The 20,561-nt window shown below is 54.3% G+C and overlaps 3 protein-coding genes across 3 annotated transcripts; 1 reads left to right on the top strand and 2 right to left on the bottom strand.

Annotated features, from left to right (window-relative positions):
• Positions 1-76: 76 nt before the first annotated feature.
• On the bottom strand, positions 77-2,728 carry TGME49_211695 (hypothetical protein). Its single transcript, XM_018779549.1, has 2 exons — positions 1,317-2,728; positions 77-885 (listed from the first exon to the last, which is right to left on the bottom strand). Exons 1-2 carry the CDS (start codon positions 2,258-2,260, stop codon positions 705-707), a joined length of 1,125 nt encoding a protein of 374 aa, XP_018637990.1. The 5' UTR covers positions 2,261-2,728; the 3' UTR covers positions 77-704.
• Positions 2,729-2,854: 126 nt separating this feature from the next.
• On the top strand, positions 2,855-15,058 carry TGME49_211700 (hypothetical protein). Its single transcript, XM_018779550.1, has 5 exons — positions 2,855-4,206; positions 4,948-5,881; positions 7,147-8,733; positions 9,037-11,347; positions 12,927-15,058. The coding sequence occupies exons 1-5, from the start codon at positions 3,292-3,294 to the stop codon at positions 14,740-14,742; spliced, it is 7,563 nt and encodes a 2,520-aa protein (XP_018637991.1). The 5' UTR covers positions 2,855-3,291; the 3' UTR covers positions 14,743-15,058.
• A 1,094-nt stretch (positions 15,059-16,152) lies between these two features.
• On the bottom strand, positions 16,153-18,138 carry TGME49_211710 (TB2/DP1, HVA22 family protein). The gene has a single exon (XM_002371255.2). It carries the CDS (start codon positions 17,358-17,360, stop codon positions 16,854-16,856), a length of 507 nt encoding a protein of 168 aa, XP_002371296.1. The 5' UTR covers positions 17,361-18,138; the 3' UTR covers positions 16,153-16,853.
• Between the last annotated feature and the right edge of the window lie 2,423 nt (positions 18,139-20,561).

Here is a 20,561-nt window from a genome sequence, read left to right as displayed (position 1 = left end):
ATGCACCAAGGCCGTCAGTCTGTTTAGCATTCGTTCGTTGTTTTGCCGGTGCTGACGCGAGGTTTCAGGAAGGAAATGCTTGCATGCATCGCCGTTTATTTAACCAGGCGCCTAAACAGCCGCGAAACTGAAAGCACTCAGACTTGCGTTCGTGTCGGGTCTGCCTCGCATGCCTACTAAGACAGAAGCAATGGAGACTCCGAGTGTGAGTATCGACTCAAAAAAAAAGAAAGGCAACATAAAAGTGATCTGGAAACACAGACCGAGACGGTGGCAAAGACGTAGATACCACAGAATTCCCCCTTGCGACGAACGAGACGAAATTGCGTTCGTTCCGTTTCTCAAGCCTTTTTCGGTCGGAAGCTGGGTATGCACATCGCGTTGCGCACTTGACAGTAAACTGTCTAAATTTTAGAGTAACTGCAAAGATCTCCTAAGCAGAGGGGAGAAGCGACAGGGAAGGCGGCATCAGTGTCTGTCCCCCAGAGGCACTCTCCTTCTCTGATCCTACGCATGCAGACAGTGGACGCGAGGAGGCGGAGGAAAGTCGAACAAAGCACCCGTTGTGTTAACGAAAAGAGTGAAGCTCTTAGGAGAGGGATAGACAGGGGGGAAGAGGCACAGAGGGAGAGACGACGAGGCAACAGGCATGAGAGCAGAAGGACCGTGGAACAAAAGGGAAGCCACAGAAGAAACGGGAGAGATCAAGCAGGAGCCGAGGAAGACGAGGAAGGAGACAACGCAGAGGAAGCAGATGAAGACGAGGTCGAGGTGGAGGGAGAAGAAACGCGAGGCTGTTCGACGTCGAGGAGCGCGAAGAAGGCACGGCGTAGATCGTCAGGAAGGCACTGGCCTTGATCCGCTGGCGTCAGCGAATCCTCACATCTGAAACAGGCGAAGAGAAGGACGAAGGCGAGTCACTCGCTCATTAGACGGAAGGCAGTGCTGCAGGAGACAGGAGGTCAAACGGACTGAACCGAGCCGCAGAGCGGAAAGAGAGCGCCAGCAGAACTCGAAATCAGATGGCGGCAAGCCGAGAACGCAGGACGCGAAAGGCCAGAAAAAAACCTAGAGTGAAGAAAAGAAAAACGAGGGAAAGAGGTGAGAGCACGAAGCGACGGTGCAGCGAGGAAAGAGGCATAGGCGCGCGGGAGACTCCGAACGAAGAAAGAAGAAAACCACCGAATGCGTGATCTCAGGATCCCTCGAAAAGCGCCTTGGTTATTCATGTGCATCGAACACAATCTTTGCGGGGAATGACTACTTGCCTTCAAAGTTGGCGCGAAAAACCGCTTTGCCTCTGTGTGTAGCCTCACCGTTCAGGAACCGACTCCAGCAACGTATCTCCTGGTGTGTGAGTGACATGGTCTGTACGACTCTGTTTGACTTCTCTGTCTCCTGCCTCGCGGGCGTTCGTCCGTCTCTCCTGCCTCTCTCGCACTCCGATCGGGATGTCTTGATTCTCTTTCAAAGCTCGTCTGTCCTTCGTCCTTCTCTTCGTCTCGGATCGAAACGTCGTTTCACTGTCGCTGGCAACTTGCGTCGGGGGCTCCCGTTTCACCTCCTTCTTCCTTGACTCCGGTTCTGCGTCTCGCTCTTTTCCGAGTTGTTCGTCCTCGCCAACTTCTGCCTTGTGTTCTCCTCCAGCCTCTGCTCCCTGCTCTCTGAGTCTGTCTGTCTCCGCAGCAGTCACGAAGAAAAGAGACAGCGACAGCGCGCAGAAGCAGATCAAGAGAAGACGGGGAGACGGAGAGACAACGCCTGGGGACAGCGAGGCAGCGAAAGAACTCCGACAGGTGGAGAAAGGCGCCGCAGACAGGTGCAGAGTCGAGGACGCTCGCTGCCTGTCGCCAGCCGCTGCGACCAGAGACCCTGAAGACGCCCGAGGAGAAGCGATGGACAAAGAGAGAGGAGGCGAGAGAAGAGAAGAAGAAACAGAAGACGAGAGAAGACCAGAAGAGCGAGAATTCGAGCGAGAAGAGGACAGAGACTCGAGAGCGGAAGGAGGAGCGGCCAGGGAGGAGGACGAAGGGCACCAAGGCGTGAGGGCGGAGAGCAGGAAAGGAGAGGACAAGGAGCAAGACGAACTACCAGACAGAAGAGCAGTGGGAAGGCGAGGAGAGACGACAAAAGGAGAGAGCCAAGCAGAAGCTTGTGAGAGAGAAAACGATCGAAAGGATCTCACAGAATCCGAGAGAGACGCGCGCGAACGGGACCACGAGAGCCGCGCCTTCGCCAAGAACAGGCTGCGTCCCTGCATCGCTGGCGTTGACTCGCGCGACAATTTATTCGACGGTGTTTTGTGACCGTAGTGGTACAGCTCAGATCGAGCAAACAGGCACCTGCGGGGACGTCGGACGCTGAGGAAGCGTGGATCGATCTCTGTTGTCTGCGTCGATGCTCCGCGAATTCCGACCGACAACGGGGGCGTCTCCGGTTAGCGCCGGTTCCCTGAGTTCAAGAAGGCCGGGCGTCAGCGAGAAGAGGATGCGCTCTCGATCGATCCACTCATGAAAAGCAAACAAAAGGCAGACGACGGAGAAGAGGCTGATGAACCGTCGACCGGAGGCGCACGCGAGTCAGCCGAGGCGTGATGACAGAGCAATGGCAGTCGCAGCCGGAGGAAGCGAAACAAGACGGTGGACTTTTGAGTGCAAAGAAGTCGCAGATCCGGGTGTCTTGACATTGGATAGCCTTGAGTCGCGCGTTAACGAAAAACGTCTTCTCTGTCTCGTCGCACTCCTTTCGTTCGGCGTCTGAAGGCGCCCTGAACCAAAGATGGATAGAAAGCCAGCTGCATGCATTTGGAAGGACTTTTCGTCTCCAGACTTGCGCTTCAGCTGTGTCGGGAGAAGCGGGCTGCGACGCATCACAACCATATTTTCGCACAGAGGACGGAGAAGAGGAAAGCACGCGTTTCGCCGGTTTTTTCTTGTCCACCTGAAGTTCTTCTCTGTCCGGTGGTCGCGTGTATTTCGGTGTTTCCCCCCTCTCTCTCGTTCTCTGCTTGTCTGGCCACTGCACTCGAGAGAGGCTAGGAACTTGTCCTACCGTCGTTCGCCATCCTTTTTCCACCCTGCTGGCCCTGCCTCGCTGGGAAATGGCTTCTCGTGTTGCTGCCGACCTCTTTTTTCCTCCAACGTCGCGCAGTGTCTTTGCGCGGCCTTGCTTCGTCTCCAGGACAACGAAGCACACAGCAGAAAGCCGAGTTTGATACGCCTTCTCTCCACTCTCGACTCGCGTTAAGTTCTCTTTCTGTTTCTCCCCTTCGTCTAAGCGCGCCTTGTCAAGATGGAACCGTCTCCGTTTTCCTCGTCTTCTTTGTTTGCCGGCCGCCCGTTTTCCCTTCCAGGGACTTCTTCCTCGCTTTTTGGCCGCAATGTTCCATCTGCGTCGTCTGTCTTCTCTGCCGGGACCTACGCCGCTACAAAACCATCTTCTTCTACTCCTTTCTCATCGTCAGGCTCCTCTCTGTTCTCGGCTTCTGCGTCTTCGTCGGATGCCTCGACGTTCTTCCCTTCCTCCGGGACTCCCGGTCCCTCCTCGTCGTCTCTCTTTTCTTCGTCCATGTTCTCAACTCCCTCTCGCTCTTCTTCCTCGTCGTCTCCGTCTGCCTTCTCTTCCTCGGCTCTGTGTCCTGCGTCTTCGGCCTCCTCTCTCTCTCCAGACGCGTCGTCTTCTTTCTCGCTCGCGCGTCAGGCTGTCCCTGCTGTCGTCCACCATGCCGCCGCAGACCGCGACGCCAGTCCCGTTCCCTCCTTCTGCATGTCTTCGTCTTCTTCGCACTCGTCTCTCGCCGCTTCTTCCTCGAAGAAGGAACCGTTCGTCGCCGCGGGAGGGCGCGAGCGTCTGTGCACACCAGAGGGTGACTTCATTCCGCCGCCTCTGCCGACAGGGGACGCGAGATGCCTTCTTGCAGGAGAGACTGGAGAAGCGAATCCACTGCTGACAGAGCCGGAGCACCAAGCACCCATCCTGCTGAAGATCCAGGACCCTATTCAGCTGTTGCTGCAGGACGGTGCGTCCGCGAGCGACGGGGATGGGTCAGCCGCTTCGGCAGACAAGGGAACGTTGAACTCCTTCTTCGTCGGAAAGCTGTACGGCTACTGCAGCGAAGAAGAGATGCTTGACAAACAGCAAGTCTGCACAACCAGCGACTTCGAGAGACTCGAGGCTATCGTCCCCGGCGACCCAGAAGCTCGAATCGTAAGTGGCTCGTCACCGAAAAACGAACGCGTTTTTGCGGCGACGGTGTCTCTCTCTCGCTACGGACCGCTTTATAGGAACGACCTCGTTGTGGAACAGGTCGAGTATGACTTACCTGCGTCTCAAACCTCACTCAGACACCCCAGTAGCGAGTTGCCTAGGCGAGGAACTTGTGCAGACGTTTTGGCCTTCTCTCTCCCGACGAGACAGGATGCCTGGCCTCGTCTGCGGCCGCGCCAACTGCTCGTCGTACAGTGATTCTCGTTCGCTGAGTTTCTCGGCGTCCGGAGGCCCTCGACCCTCAGATGTTGTCCCAACGCATGAGGCGAGGAGCAGCGGTGTGGAGAAACGAAACTCAGAGGGGAAAGAGAGGACTCCAGGCCGCTCACGCAAAACAGCCAGAGGGCAGACTGGAGACGCTTGCGTTTTTCTGTGCAGGGGAGGTGGACGCGCATTCGTCTCTCGTGTAGGGGGCTCGTGTTTGAATGCTCTTGCGCTCTCTCCCGTCCCTGTTTAACCTCTTCACATCCCATCTGACGGTGCTCACGGTGGATCCGTAGGTTGTTCTCCCTCTTGGTCTCGCGCTTGTTCTCCCTGTCAGTCTGCCGCCTCCTTTCCCGGCTCCGTCGCTGCGTCGCCTGTTGAGCGACGGCTTGTGGCCTGCTCGGTGCGCCCGTCTGGCGTTTTTGTCTCTTTGCTGGTAATCGACGCCGAGTCGTTCTTTCTTGCCCCGCTGTTCAGATCAATCCGTACCTGGCTGTCGCGTCCTTCCGCCGAAGCGACGCAGGAAAGCCGTTCCATCCGATCAGTACGCGGCCTGCGGTCTGGTGCCGCCGCACTGTGCACCATCTCCTGACGTACTCGGTCGATGCGGACTTGACGAACCCTGTGCCGGGATCCACGCCGAGCGAGTGCAGTCTCTCTGTCGCGCCGAAGCCGTACCTGTACTCGCGCCAGGGCCGCGGCTACGCCTTTCTGGATGTCTACAACTTTCTGCGAGACCGCCTGCGAGCCTGCTGGCAGCATTTGACGGTGCAACACGTACAGAAGCACCGCGCGTCGATCGAAACGTTGGAGATCTCCTACCGCTTCCTCATCTTTGCGGAGGAGCAGCTGGCGAGCCACCCTGGCTTCGACCGCGTCTCGAATCAAGGCCTCATGCAAACATGTCTTGACAAGCTGATGCACGGCTACGAGGCTGTGCGCTCCTTCCAGGCGCGACGCGACTTCCACGTCTACCTCCACAGATGTCGCGAAGCCGCAGCCTCTCACACGGCCGCCGCTGGCGAACTCGCCTTGGCCGATATTTTGGTGTACAAGAGCCGGTACGAGGGCGAGTTTTGGGGGTATCGGATCTTGTCGCTCATGAGTTCGAGCGGGAGTGAACGCGCCTTGGTCGGCATTCTGCAGCGTCTCCCGCCAGACCTTCTCAGCCACGACTGTGTGCGCTTCGCTCTCGCCGCCTTCGCGGCCTTCAGGTCCGCAAACGTCCGCCGGTATGTCCAGCTCATGCGGACTGGAAAGTTCTTGTGCGGCGTCCTCATGAACAAATTTGCCAACTTTGCGCGAGCACGCGCTCTCCGAAATCTTGTCTCCAACCGCCTCGTCCACGACGAAAAGCATCCCATAACCCTCGAGCGAATCCGCAGACTCCTCGGATTCGACGGCGAACCTGGTGAGAGAACGCAGCGAAAAAATCATATATATATATATATATATATATATATATATAAGTATGTAAATATATAAATAAATATACATATATGCATATCCATAGGTACAGACAAATAGAGACATGCATACCCTGTGCCTTTCGCAGATCAGGATGAAGGGGACGCGGGATTTCTGCACCTCGAATCGCGTCTTTGTACACATTGTGTGCATCCGCATACGACGATTTTTATACAACGACGTCTGTATGCAGATGTATATCTATATATACATATATCTATTATTCCTATAGATACACTTTACTATAAGATATATATATATATATATATATATTTGTGTATATATTTGTGTAAGGATATGAAAAGGCAAGTACCTATATCGAAATATACAGTACCCTACAGAAAAGCGCGAGAGCAAGAAGGAGTTAACAGAGAGTCAGAAGGCGACTTCGGAGCCGGTCTAGTCGTATGTGCAGTGTGCTCTGAACGACCACAGAGGCCATCGGGAATGCGGAGGAGACATGTTTGTCTCACTGTGATGCAAATGTCTTCGTCGGTGGGTCGCGAAACAGTCGTCTGTGGCTGAGAGTGACAGTGAATGTGCAAGTGCGAGTCTATTTCCATTCCACTTTACTCAGTGTCCAGAAGCTCTCATCGACCGAAAAGTCCGGTGCGAGGGGTACCGAGGCCAGTGCAGATAGCACATGTGTATGTCAGGCGAGCCTGTGCATGTGAATCAGCGGCTTGCGTGGCTTTTCATATCTCCAGAAATGGAGGAGTTGAAAATAACTGTTTACGTGGACATCTAACTCAAATCGAATAAGCAGAGACTTCATTCCACTGAGGACACTGCGTCGAACAGATGAATGTTCAAGCCGTCTCGCCAGCGTTATCTCCTGGCAAAGATCGCTGCAGCACCGAACTCGGCTTCCTGGCTGCGCGCCTGAACGTCGTAACCTGTTCTCTGATCCTTCATAGCTTCTTTCCGCACATCATCACAAGTAGCAAAGAAGTCAAACGCGCATAATACGCAAAAATACATGTATGTGTGTATTTTTCCATTTACATGGTTATCGTCATGCTCTGCTACGAAGGCGTTGCTACACAAAACGCGGAATGTGCCGATTTACTTGTGCTTGCATCTGTCATTCTCCACATCTTCATTCCTGTGTACTGTGGCGCGTGAGTCTTCCCCCGGTTTCTCCTGATGTGCCGATATGGGGTGCCATCATTGTTTTTTCTGCATGCGGTGTGGGTGCGCTGCTTTCAGATGAGTCGTTTTTTTCATTTCTCTCTTTTTTCTCTCTGCGCGTGGAGACGGGACATCCGCGCGGCGAGGTCTACTGCTACTGTGGAGAGCTGAAAAAGTCTCTCCTTCAGGATTTGTCGAATTACCGAAAAGTCCGAGCTCCCTCTTTTCCCTCTGCGTTTCTGAAGCCGCCTCCAGGCCTTTCGCGCCAGCAGCTGCTCGACCCGGACTATGCACAAGTGGCTGCACGAGCGCCAGCGCGCCTGTCTTCTTCTTTTTCACTTCCTTCTTCCTCTTCGTCAAGACCTCTGCCATGTTTGCAGGAGTTGCCAACGCGCGCTGCACCTGCCTCTTTGTCTGTGCATGCAAGCAGACTGTCTCCCGCCTCTCCTTCGCTTGCGGTCTCTTCTTCGCATCTCCTGCCGTCTAGCCTAACGAGCAGCGGAAAAGGACCTGCGACAGACCCGCGGGAGTCGCCTCCGACTGCGAGTACGTCGTTTGCTACGGATTTTTCGCAGCCGCCAGCCGAGGCCTTGGAAAGCCAGCCTCCAGTTCCCTCGTCTCTCTTTTCTTCTCCTCCTTCTGCCGTGGCGCCGCTCCCTTCTGCTTCGTCCGCGCCTTCGTCGGTGTCTCCTTCGACCGTATGGGGTGCCTCAGCGTCTGAGCCGAGACGCCAGTCTGAACAGGAAAGGGGATGCATCCAGGTCGGCGAGGAGGACCTTCCTGGCGCCTCGAATCCAAGTCAGAGTTTGACTCCGTCTCGCTCTTCCGTGCAGCGATCCGAGCGAGCTCCACGTGTCTCCTCGCCATCTGCTTCGCCTGCAGTCCCTGCTCCTCTCGCCTCCTCGGCGCCATGCGAAGAGTCTCCCCTCGGCAGAGCCGAGTTAGGGAGTGGGAAGCGAACTTCAAGGCTGCTCAACGGCGCCTCGCGCCCGCCAGCCGGCGTCCGCATTTCTCCCCCTGCCTCGCCGCTGCCTCTCACGCCTTCCCTGCTTTCTCCTCTCCCTCAGAAACAGGCGAGAGCTGCGGAGGAAGAGACAGAGAAGGCGGAGAAAGCACAGAAGAGTCCAGAGTCTGGGGTCGCTGGCGTCGGAGCTTCTCCGGCGAGAAGACCCGAGGCTTCAGTTTCTCTTTCTGCAGAGGCGACCGAGGAGTGCCGAGACGTTTGTCCGCTGGCTTCGCCTCTGGCGTTCTTTTCTTCGATGTCAGAGGCGAAAGCACAAGCCGACTCACAGACGGAGAGAGGTCCGAGTAGAGAGGCATCTGGGACAGGGAGAGAGGGCGGGTGCAACGAGATGGTGTCAGGAGCAGAGCGACTCAGCAAGGAGTGGGGGCGAGAGAGGGAAGGCAAAGTCGAGGCAGCCAGGCCAAGGCGAACACAGAAGGAGGAAACTTTGAGGCGCGACCACGACGTTTTGAGCGAAGCGAAGAAATGCCAGGAGAGAGAAGAAGAGGAGCGACGGAGGGAAGCCGAGGAGAGGCGAAAACGGGAAGAAGAACAGAGGAGACAAGAACAAAGACAGAAAGAAGAAGATGTCAAGCGCCTCTCAGGCGAGGACGGCGACTGGTGGTTGAATCTGGTTGGACTGAACTCGTGGCGAGACGGAAGTAAGTAGAAGGCGTCGTTACTCGACCACTGTGAGCGACCCCAAATCATTATAGGTATCCCTCCAAAGTTCAGATGGCATCCTTCGGAACCCAGTTGTGCATTGCCTACGTTTCAATATCGTTTTCCTCTTCGCTTGTGTGTCTGTTTTCCTCTCTAGCCTCGTTCTCGCCGTTCCTCCCTCGCGCAACTCGTCGTCATCTCTCCCTCCTGTGTGTCGTACCCTGCTGCGCGCTTGTCGTTTGGCCTCATTCTCTTCGTCTCTCCTACGCCAACATCCTTTTTACTCGCCTTGTTCTCTGCAGGCCAACGCGTAGACGCTCTGCGCTCGGTTCTGACTCCCCTGCCCGCTGTCGACACTCCGCAGGGCGCAGAAAGAAGGGGGAGACGTTCTCGGGCGTCGCTGTCGGGGTCCACGGTCGCCATAGGCAAAGGCGCACGGTCGCGGAGTAGCGAAGGCAAGCTTGCGTCTTCGCCTGTTTCGAGAGGAACACAGGGCACAGAGGGAGAAGACGAGCCTGCGCGAGACGAGGTCGAACTCGAAGAGTTGGAGAGAGTTTTGTTTTTTCCTCAACTGGACTGCTCAATGAAGCAGCAGACCCCAGGAGGCGCGCGCACATTAGGGACGACTAGGAGACGTCGTGGACGTTCTCGGCAGAGCCTTTTTTGTCGCGGTCCTTCCTATGTCCCCTCTTCTGCATCTCTCTCTTCGTTCCCTCCCTCTCGGCGTCGGCCCGATCTGTCGCGTTCTCGCCAGAAGCCATCCAGCTCAGGCGCCCTGTCGCCTGTATCGCGACAGCGACAGACATCTCGCGCTGGGAGTGAAGAAGGCAGTCCCAGGAGGAAGGGACGATGCGAGAGTTTGCCGATTCTTTCTCAGCCTAGCACGCCACTCAGCGCTCTTGTCGCTGCGGTTGTTCACCGTCGGAGCAGGCGTCTCTGGCCTTCGCCGTGCGTCGCGCGAGTGTTGCAACGCAGAGGTCGAAGGGCAGCGGGAACGTCTTCGTCCGCTGCAGTTGCTGGAGCTCTGCAGCAAACACAGGGGGAGGATCGACGTGGAGACGCGTACGAAGGAGGAGAACTCGAGGGCGACGACAGAGAAGCAGACGATTTGGGCGTTTATGTAAAGTTCCTCTTCTTCACGTCTGCCTGGCTTCTCCTCAATCGCCAGCAGCTGCCTCGGGACCCAATTTTTCAACATCTGTCGAACGCCACAGACAGCAACAGACTCCTCTTGCCTGAATTCCGTGTGGAGAAGGGCAGGGCTGGGGGTTGTGGCGTGTGGGGAGGGAACAAGGAGGGGATCGCGGAAGAGCTCCAGTTTTCGGGCAGTAGAGCCGAGTGCCCTGACACACTCACTTCCTCCATGATGGCTCTCGCTCTCTCCTTGACCCCCAGCTGCGAGATAGAGGAAGAGGCCGAAAATGCTTCTGCTCCCTCCTCGCGAGACGGACCTCTTTCGCTGCCAGGGTGTGTCGCGTTGGGGTTGTCGTCGTTAGCTGGATCACAGGAATCTTCGGCCTTCGCTTCAGACGCACAGCCAACAAGCCGAGAGGAAGCGGACGCCGAGAAGGAGCTCGTCGTGCTCCCCAGCACCATCTATTTGTGGCCTGCGAGTCAGCAAAAAGTGCAAAGAGATCCAAATGTCGCGTCTTCACCCTTTACGTCTGCTGTGTCGCCTCCGGTGTACACGTGTCTCCATGTCGTTCGTTCGCAAGGCTCCACGAGCTTCGGTACGCCAGCTGCTTTCGCGTCTGAAGCGAGACAGCAGAGGCGAGCTAGCGGCCCGCACACCTCGTTGGCTGGCGCCAATCAGAGTCAACTGCAGGCGCAGGAGACGTTTTTTCTCAGTGAAAAGAACGCCCTCGCGGGGACGACAGGGGTGTTCTTGACTCTGCCCTTCTCGGTGGCTGTTGCCGGTCCCGTGTCTGTGGCGTGTGCCTTCCAAAGGCGAGAGCGAGACATCCAGGCGTCTCCGTTTTCGTTCGTCGCTTTCTCCAGTGTCGCACGAGACCAGGAATCTGCCAAGACGACAGAGACAAGAAGAACCGGGGCTCGCGCCGAGCGCGAAGAATGCGGGAGTCCTTGGTCTTCTTCTGGCTCTTGCTTTCCGGTTTTCTGGGAAGACTTGGAGCCTCTGCGTCAGGGTCTGGGCGAGCGACGAGAAGAAGGCAAGGCCGTAGACGCTGGCAAAGAGGCCGATCGAAGAATGGAGGTGCTGAAAGAGATCTTGATTCGTCTTGTCTCCTTCGTGTCGCGATTCACAGACGGCCATTCCCTTTCCCCCAGCGGTGTCTCGCCCTCTCTCTCCCGCTCAGGAGCAAGCCAAGAAGACGCATGCGAAGGATCTTGCGCTGAGCTACCGATGCTGCCTGTGCGCATCCTCTTCACCCTCGTCGTCCCGCTTCATGTTGTTCGACCCACCCTGAGAGAGTGGAGAGAGGGAGATCTGGCGGAGTCGCTAGAGCCTCCTCTCCAGCATGCAGAAACACACGGCGAGACACTCGTGAGCGCCGCAGTGGAAGAAGAAGCTCAGGGTATAGTGGCTGTAGCGCTTCGCCGTCGTTTGGCAGCGATCGCAGCTGACTGTGACGGCTGGACGAATGCAGAAATCCGGTAGGCACTCTGCGAGTCTCTGCAAGAAGCAAGAAACTCGGTGCGAGTATGTGGAGTCGGGAAATCGTGCCAGTTGTGCAGAGACAACATCTACAGTTTTTTTGCTTCGGCGTCCCTGTCCCACAACTGTCTATGTAGTGAAATCTGTGCATACATCTATGTGTTGCATCTCTGTGTGGATGCCTGTCTTTATGTGATAAGTACAACGCGTGGTCTAGCTGTGCATTCCTTTTTGTGGAGGTGTGTAACTTTGTAGCCACAAACAATCCACTCCCAGGTGCTGGTCCTCTCGGCGCGGAGGCACATCTTCCGTCTAGACGCAGTTTTCTGTCGCAGTTAGAACGAGTGACAGCAGTCATCTGTGACGACTGTGTCCAGAAAAATGTAACTGACATGGAATATACTCCCCAGAAACATAGTTTACATGAACCTAGGAATTCGATGTCTAGTGTGTAACAGGGGGTCTAGCTTGAGGTGTGATCTGATTGGCACTGTGTGCTCTGGAAGCACTGTTTTTAGACGTTTCTCTTGTCTGCCTTCCTGATACGCGGCGGTGGTGTCGTCTTTGTCTTTTTCCAGTAGACGGAGTTGTGTGTTTCTTTATTGCCAAAGTGGCGGTCCCCAACGCACCACACTGCCTCCAGTAACGTTGAACTCGTATTTTACCAGGTGTTTCGTCAAGGGCGCAAAAACGATGTTTGTTACTTATTTCAGAATTTGTCTGAGGGCTTACGATCGGCAGGGCGTCTATGTGTGTCACCTTCCCTTATTTCAAGCGTTGTCTTTGTTTCCCCCCTTTATCTCTGAAGAACGAGCTGGCCAGCTGTTTACGTTGCGAGTTGTTGAAAAACAGCTCGTTTTTGCTGTTGTGTAGTTCGCGTGAGGTTCGGTACTATTTCGTCTCGAGTGTATCACGCAATGCTTTCCAGTGTCTCTGTAGACACACACACACTGAAGCACTCCACCTGCATGCTGTAACAAGTGGATGGAATGGGATCCCGCATCTGTCCAGCAGCGTTGCTCGGCCGCCCATCCACGAGGAATATATGATGTCTTCTGTGGAGCGAACTGGGGCGGTCGCAAATCCGTTTGAATTCGGAATGCATTCTACAGCTGGAGGGCAGTGCTACAGTGGAAATGCTGTCTCACTAGTAAGAATCGTGGTACAAGTAGACAAAGGACTCCTTCGGGTGAGTGGAGGATGTCGCCTCTGTTTACGTGTTGAGCGTTTTGCCCGACGCCCGGGTGTCTATAAATTGGAAACGGTGAATTCGTTCCTTGGTCGCTTCAAATGCAGTTCGTCTTTGCTTCCCAGAAGACGCGCGCGCCTTGAGGCATCCGGGTGCATGGCTGGAACAACCTCTCCGCGGAGATATGTGGACTTCGCTCTCCCGTCTTTGTTTCAAAGCATTGCTCTTCACAGTGTGTAGAAAAGACGTGAAGAGAAGCCAACGTGAAAAGCTGGAGTAGAGAGCGAAAGGAAGGCAGCCTATACTGGAGAGAAGCAGACGCTCGGTGCACGTCGCGAGGGAACGAAGCGAGAGCGAACGAATGTTTTTTTCTTGTTCCTTCTGTTCAGGAACCGGGCTGTCGCTCTTCTCGCTTCCCCGCTCCTTCAGTTCACATGTGCAGGATATGTTCCTCTCTCGCGCGCGTTTCTCTCTTCCGCTTCCCCATGCCCGTCAGTACGAGCTGCGTCCCCTCCTGTTTTGCCAGCGTTTCGGTGGGTACACCGGGCGGTCAGATCGATGACGCGCCGTTCTCTCGAATCGCGCAGCCTGCGTCTTCTTCCTCGTCCTGTGGCTGTCCCTCTCGCCGACATGTTGCTTGCGCACTGGAGCCTTCTTCTGCGGCGCGTTCTCTCGTCGTCTCCTCCGACTGGCCAACGTGGACCGGAAGCGACGAAGGACGCCGAGACAGAAGACGAGGAAACGCAGGGTGCAGCTTCCCTCAGCACGGAATTCCGACACGATGAAGAGAGGAAGAGAGAAGAGTACCGAGGCAAAGACGGAGACGCCCTTTTCGTGAAGAACCTGAGGGCTGCGTCGTCTCTGCAGGCGTCGCTTCGCCATGTCAACACTACCATGAAATCTGTAGAAAACATCATTCGCTTCCAGACGGCTGCGTGCCAGTGGCAGCTTCCACCTGCTGAGTGGTGGATAGTGAATGAGAAGTCGAGGAGCTCCCGTGAAGACGAGAAGAGCTACGAACAGACGCATGCGGTGAGCCGGGTGGGGAATCGAAGAGACAGAGGCAAGGAGGGCAACGAGGTCCTTTATCCAGGAGCGGGTGTTCGTGCCCTAGTGCCAAGGTGGGAGAGCCAGTCGTTTTTGAAGCGAAGGAGACAGGCCGAGGGTCGAGTCCGCGACCCGGTGACAGGGCGTCCTATTCTGGACCGAGAGAAGGACTTGCTTATACAGCAGGGAATGCGTTCCTGCTCCCTCTGTGGCCATGGTGACGAAGTGTCAAACCAGTCAGAAAGGAAAGCTGGGAGAGGTGACGCGGTAGCACTGTACCGGTCAGATCTTGGACTCGACGACTACCTGCAAGAGAACTACAGCCGCGACAAGACTCTTCAGATCCTACACGAGTTCCGTCGGAAAGTGCAAGAGGAAAGCAAGCGGATCAAACGACTTCTGTCGGACACAGGCAAGGTCATGAGCGAGTCGTCAACCGACCTCCAAGACGAAGACTTTGTCACTTGGGGGAAGAGAGCCAAGTCAGGGCGAACCGTGCGAGAAATTTGCGACTCTCTGCAGCTTCAGGCAGCGGCCCTTTTCGATTTCCTCGAAGGCAAGCCGAGAGGCCCAACGGCGCAGCGGAGGGGTCTCGCCTCGGTCACCTGTCTCCTCGTACCTCGGCAGGTAGCGCGCCTCCTTCTCCCGGCGGTTGCAGAGCCGTGGGCGGACCTTGAAGACGCTTCGACAGCCGTGGATCCGGATGCGTGGCTTCCGATCGTCGGTCCGGAAATTGATGAAGAGTTTGGGAAAGAAGATAGACGCGACATGAGAAGAATTGAAGCGTTCAATTCAAGCTGCAGAGAAAGTGACGCGAGCGCACTCCGCGACAACGAAAGGACGGCGGTGGCTACAGGACCGCGGAGACACGAGACTGACGCGATGGACGCTCCGTCTACTGGGCGACAGGGGGGATCTGTGTTTCGGCAAAGCATTCATCAGACGTGTGGGCAAGCGCAATCTTTGCAGGAAGTGACAAATGAGAAACGCAGGGACACAGCAGGGCGGCGAAGAGGGAGAGACGAAGAAGGGTGCAGACAAAGCATCGCGGTGCTTGCGTCTCTCATTGAGTCCGCGAAACGGTGTCGACTGGACCTCGAAGTCGAGAAGAAGGAGACGGACGACTTCATCAGCTACATTGTCAGGTCGACGGCATAATCCCAGTGCACTGAGTTGATGATATTTGTTCTCTTAACTTCAGGCGAACCCGTGTTGAGAACCGTGTCCGTCACGTATGTTCTCCATCATCAGACACGCCGTTCCATATCGCGAGTGTCTTTGTCGATTTGGACTTTGTTTTGACGTCTCTTCTTTCCGAAACTCGACCCAGACGTTGTGACGGGTGTTACTTGCTTGTTGTCTCAACAATACATTGCCAAGGCGCAAGCCGATGACTCGCTCGGGGTACCGTAGGAAGCCCGTGCACGGACACACCCAATGCACGTCTGCATCTTTGCGGAGTCCGTCTCCTTGCATATAGTTTCAGAATGACATCAACTGTGCGATTTACGTACAGTGCGCGTAGAGGGATATATAAATATATATAAAGCACACTAATCATGAAAGGCGGTAATTGAGCTGGATGCGGACACACCGCGGAATGGCCACGTGTACAAGCCCCTCAAACTGACGTGGAAGAAAACGATACATCTCCTGATTGGAGATTCCCAGAATAGTACCAGAAACCACAAGACTTCAATGCATATCAGTACGTATACGCAAAACATTGACAAGTCTGTTACCGTCAATATAGGCAGATAGATATAGACCTTAGTAATAAACGTCAGGCAGTCCATGTTGAAGCCTCAGCGTCTAGTTAGTGTCAAGTGTATAGGTGTAAAGCGTGAAGTCTTTACTCCGGCAAGTCGTTTTTCGCACGAAGACTTCACTTGTTTGAAAGCTGCCGACCGCCCCCTATGTGGTCGATGATACCAAGACTGCTGCCAGTTGCCTCTCTCCTCGTCTTTCGTTTTCCTTTCAGAGTCCGCGGCCTGTGATAATCCCGATTTTTGGGCGGGAGCAACCCTCGCTGGCTTGCGCTTCTCTGTCTTCGTCTCTTCTTTCCAAAACTGCACTCTTTCGTATTAGCCGAGACACCGTTGTACGGCAACGACGGGACTTATCGATAAATCTACAGACCTGTGGAAATCTACAACATAAAGCTGCCGACACAAACGCAACACGGGGACGAGTCAGTGTGCGTATCTTCGACACGTACAGTGGCTATTGCTTAGGAGCTATCCCACGTCCATACCGATAAGGATTGATGGTGTTGCAGGAGATATAAGACTAACTGCTTTCCTCTCTGCCCCTGTGAAAGCCACCTGAACAGTAGCGCATCTGTCCCGCTGGCCATTCCGACAAAAAGACAGCCACACGCTGCTCGTACAGGAATTGTATATATATATATATATATATATAAATCCATACATGCATACATACAAGGAGCCATAGACCAACAGAAGAATGATTATGCAGAGTTGGGAAAGCCGGCGTGATTCCTTCCGCGTGTGTGTGTGTGTGTCTGTCTGTCTGTCTGTCTGTGTGCGTCTGCAAACTGTAGCTTGCAGGTCTCCTTCTTCAGAGGCGTCGAGTTTCCTCAGAAATGCCTACGGAAAAAAAGCTTGCCAGTAGCATCAACCGGCGACAGTCCGACGGGAAGCATCAACAGAAGAGAGTTTAACATGCACCAATGATCACGACACACTTTTTGAAGCAACGAGGAGAAATAGGAGAGGAACGCAATACAGGTGAATGCAGAACAATGCAGAACGAGCGACTGGCACATTAGAATAGCTGAGTCTTGATGCAACCCTTCGCGCGGAAACTACATCACGCAAATACACAGGTTTGTGCAGGCGTGCGGATAAACTTTTCTCGCGAGCATCGATGTTCAATGCCTCTTTTTTGCCCACCATAGAAATAGTGTTTCTATTTCTCCATCCCTCTTTCCCAGATATGGTTTCGTTTCCCCTTTCCCTCTCCACCACGAAAATAACAACAGACGAATACGTGCTACAGGCTGACAGAGAAGGGAACACGTTAACGAACAGCAGCGAATCGACAGTCCGACCTGAGCAATGGATTCACCCGCTGTTCGCCGTAAGCCGTTAGTTACTCCTTTTCCTTCCAGGTATTGTTTGGGCCTTCTTGTTCCTGTTGCAGTACCAGACTCCCCCTCTCGTTTCTGCTAACACATTCAACTTGTACGTCGACATAAATGTTCCTCTTCGCTCCTCTCGATGCCCCTCGTCTTCTTTTATCGTGCGTTATTTGTTTTTCACTGTCTCTCGGTCCACCGGGTTGCTGGCACTACGGTCACGCCGGAATGCCTCTTCAGCAGCGTTTGCAGAACCGTCTACCGCGTGCGAAAGGTACATTTTGAGAGTTGGAGGGCAGTAGATCTCGTACATGTCCCGAATTGTCGAGTCCAGCGTAGAGTAGTGAGGGCTTAGGACGACGAGCCAAAGCCAGCCAGCGCCCTTGAAATCTGGACTGGCGAGCCAGTAGAAGAGTGCAGCGAGGAGCTCGTGGTACAGGGGAATGAATGCGGAAATCTTTGAAAGAACCAGACCGATAAAAATCGACAGCCATGCATACAGAACCCAGTAGAATACATGCTGAATGTACTCGGTCGCAGGGAAGTTGGGCCGCGATGCAGAGTCTCCTGCAGCACGGTGTGCCAGCAAAAAACGGAACGTGAGGTATGCCGGATAAACAAAGCTCACCCCGAGGACAAGCAGGGAGCCGAGGAAGTTGCCCAGAAGGGAAATCATCTTGGATAAACCGGCAGTAGTGTCGAGCCGAGCTCAGGGTGCACAGCAAAAAAGAACGAACGGGACGGCAGGCAAACAAGGAGCACGAGACGCGAAAGCATTAGCAATATCGTATTTAAGGGACCTCTCGCAGTGATCGAGGGGAGTCGACCAGACAAGCACAAACAACCGACTGCTTCGTCCAACTGCAACAAATGCCTGCGTGAAGCAGCAGTCCGCAAAAGTCGACGGTGTACCCGGTGGTTCCTCACGGCAAGAAAAGTCGAAAACCGCAATAGTACGGATGGGAAAAAGCGGGGCACTTCAGCTTCCAGTTGACGCGCGGAACCGTAGCCTTTTGAAGTTATTATATCTTTAGAGACAAGCGCGCCAAGGCGTTGCCGCTTTTCACGGGTAGGATTTGTATCTGCTGTCCGTTGGGGTACTTGTGGGCGTCCACGTAATACGTGCAGGTGTAGGAGTAGGTAGTGACCACACACGGAAAATTTCGGGCTCGACAAAAAAGCTCGCCCAACAGGGTTTCGAACCAATAATTCTGCGGACGAATCGCACTCTTTCGCTGGTGTTGAACTGGAAGTTTCTGGGAAATGGCGTGTGTTGCCGAGAAACCGGGCTAGAATCGAGTCACTTAATTGCGACGAAAGCGGGTCGTACCATACATTTATATGCGATATGCACAGCGACAGAAAAAAAACGAAGTCACGAGGATCGCGTTTGCGATTACCCGAAGAGTCGTGGAGTAATGCAGTTCGAGCCTGTGAAGAGACAGCGTCACCGTAAACAGTGGCACGCAGCCGCAGTTCGCTGTAACTCAGCACACTCCCCTAGACAACTACCCCCTACCTCTTTTTCCCTCGTTCCCAGGCGTGCTAGCAACGCTTGCGCACCCGAAGAGCGTTACCTAGTCTCCGAAGGGCCTTCGCTCCAAAAGCGAAAAATTGCACTTCTTCAGTAAGGCAGTAAACCAGCAGTTATATTTCAGTGTCGCGGATCGCGTTTCGAAAGTAAGGTACCATCTTTGCCCAACAACGGTGGGTTCGACATGACGCCGGACGCCGGCCTCAGCAGGGTAGTGGAAACCACGCTAGAACCAATTCCTCAAGAAGAGTATACGAGCACAGGCTCGCAACGCGGAAGTCGACCATATGTGAGATCCCTCGATGATGATACGGATCTGGTCAAAATGGGGAAACACGGCCCTGTGTGACTTCTGGTCAACCACAGGAAGGTTTTCAGCAAGAATTCTGCCCCTGTTTTTTTCTTAAGTGATCTGCTGAACGCGACTGATACCGTGTCCGCGACGGTTCCACATAGAGAGGCTCTGGCCACTTCATACAGTGGTGTGTTTTTTTAGAAGCACCGAATCGTCCTTCGACATCTAACAGACACGCTTGTAGACTGAAGTATTCCTGACGTGGCCCACCCCCAGGTGCACAAACGGATCTCGACGGAGTGGGTTACCACACTCGTTCGCGCCGTTGTTCAGCCTTCAGTTCACGGTAGCCGCCCTCTCCACCGGCGATGGAAATTCCCTGGCAGAGGAGCGTGAAAATGAGGAGCAAGTCGAGTGTTTCTTGGTGGCGTCGTCAATGGACGGCGGGAGACTCGGCTCTCAAAGCGAAAGAAAGGTCGGTACCGACTGACACCGGACGCCTTTGCTTGGCGTTGTCACCGAACCCTTCGCGTACGAAGGCGCACACTGAAGTCTGCCCTCGTGCTCGAAGGAGGTACTTGTGTGTGACTGCTTAGTGCCTCTTGATGTTGAATGCTTCCGAAGGACTTCGAATCGTCAATTCTATGTTCTATTACATCCCTGCTATACAAGAAGGGTAGGAATGTCTTTCCACTGTAAAACAAGTGTTGATGTCCGGGCAAGCGAACGCAGTCTAGTAACTGGTATAGGGTGAGGTGCAGCACTCTTAATTATTAACTTTGTCTTTCAGGGACTTCGCTGCATCACGTGTATTCAGTAAGAGAGATCTAGTTCCTGCGGCAAGATAGATAATTCATGACGCATGCGCCAGGAAGAGCGTACTAAGGACGCCTTCTAGCAAAAAACTATGGAACGTGTCTTCTGGACAGCCCACCTGACTGAGGATGGGGAAACACCTGCATTCTTCCAGCAGAGTAGGCTTTCGCGTGAATCGAATATTTCTAGGCCTCGCAGCGGAAGCATGTCACCCTACATGAAAGTTACCTGGTACCAGCCAGACAATGAGGGGAATGGGACAGTCTGTTGTCCCGCGCAAGCTCTTTTCTGGACAACTACTAATGGGCGTGCCCAAACCGCATTAATGCAGACGGAAGGTGGTAAGAAGTGAGAAGGCGCCGTTCTGCCTGAGGAGCGCACCAGGACGTGCACTCGTAATAAAGTAGAGAAGTTCCCCCTGCCCCACTGTTAGTAGGTTGTCAAGAACATGCTTCTTGGTGTTCATCTGTTGGGTAAAATCTCTCACGGGATGATTTTGTTTACGACGACGAAGACACTAGTTTCTAGTGCGTGGTTCCAGACAAAGTAGGACTCGCAACACGTTTTTTATCCTCGTCTAGTTAAAGGAGAGATGACTCGTCTTTCCTACAGCTCGACGCGCTAAGAAACCCCACTGTCTCTGTTATCTCATCGATGCCTTGAAGTCACTGTTTTGACAAACAGAAGCATGTGATCCCTTCACAGACATCTTTTTCCACCGATCTGAAACATTCTCTCTTTCCGGAGATCTCCGGTCAGCCCGTTTGCGCGAGCGAAAAACCTTCGGGCAGAATAGAAAAGCTGAATCTTCCCGGTTTTAGAATCCCTATTTCTCAACAAGAATATACTAATATGGGGGTTCTACACGCAACTGTCTCCTCTGCGTCTCACCCTTGTCTTTCAGAACATCCGCAGTCTGGGGGCAGACATTCTTGCAGCGTTTCCCCGATGGCTTTATAATGGGTCGGTCTGCACCAACTTTCGGCTTTCGCGGAATGCGCTTCCCCCGCAAGACACACAGATCGACACTACGAAAAGCGACACGAGAAGAAGACGGATATACACATTTTCGCAGCTTATAGAGCCTTCCCGGGTGTCGGCCAATTCGAGGGGGAGGGACTGGTGCTTGTTTCGAAGTCTGCTCCATGAATCCCATCCTTGCCGGGGGCTGGGCCGGTGTCTCTTTTCTGCTCTTCGCCAAGAGACCCATTCTCCCCCCCTGCGGCCCTGTG

This window comes from Toxoplasma gondii, chromosome IV (genome assembly GCF_000006565.2).
Source record: "Toxoplasma gondii ME49 chromosome IV, whole genome shotgun sequence".
Classification (NCBI taxonomy): Eukaryota; Apicomplexa; class Conoidasida; order Eucoccidiorida; family Sarcocystidae; genus Toxoplasma; species Toxoplasma gondii.
The sequence above is the reverse complement of the archived record's forward strand: the minus strand, read 5'-3'. Positions and strand labels throughout refer to the sequence as shown.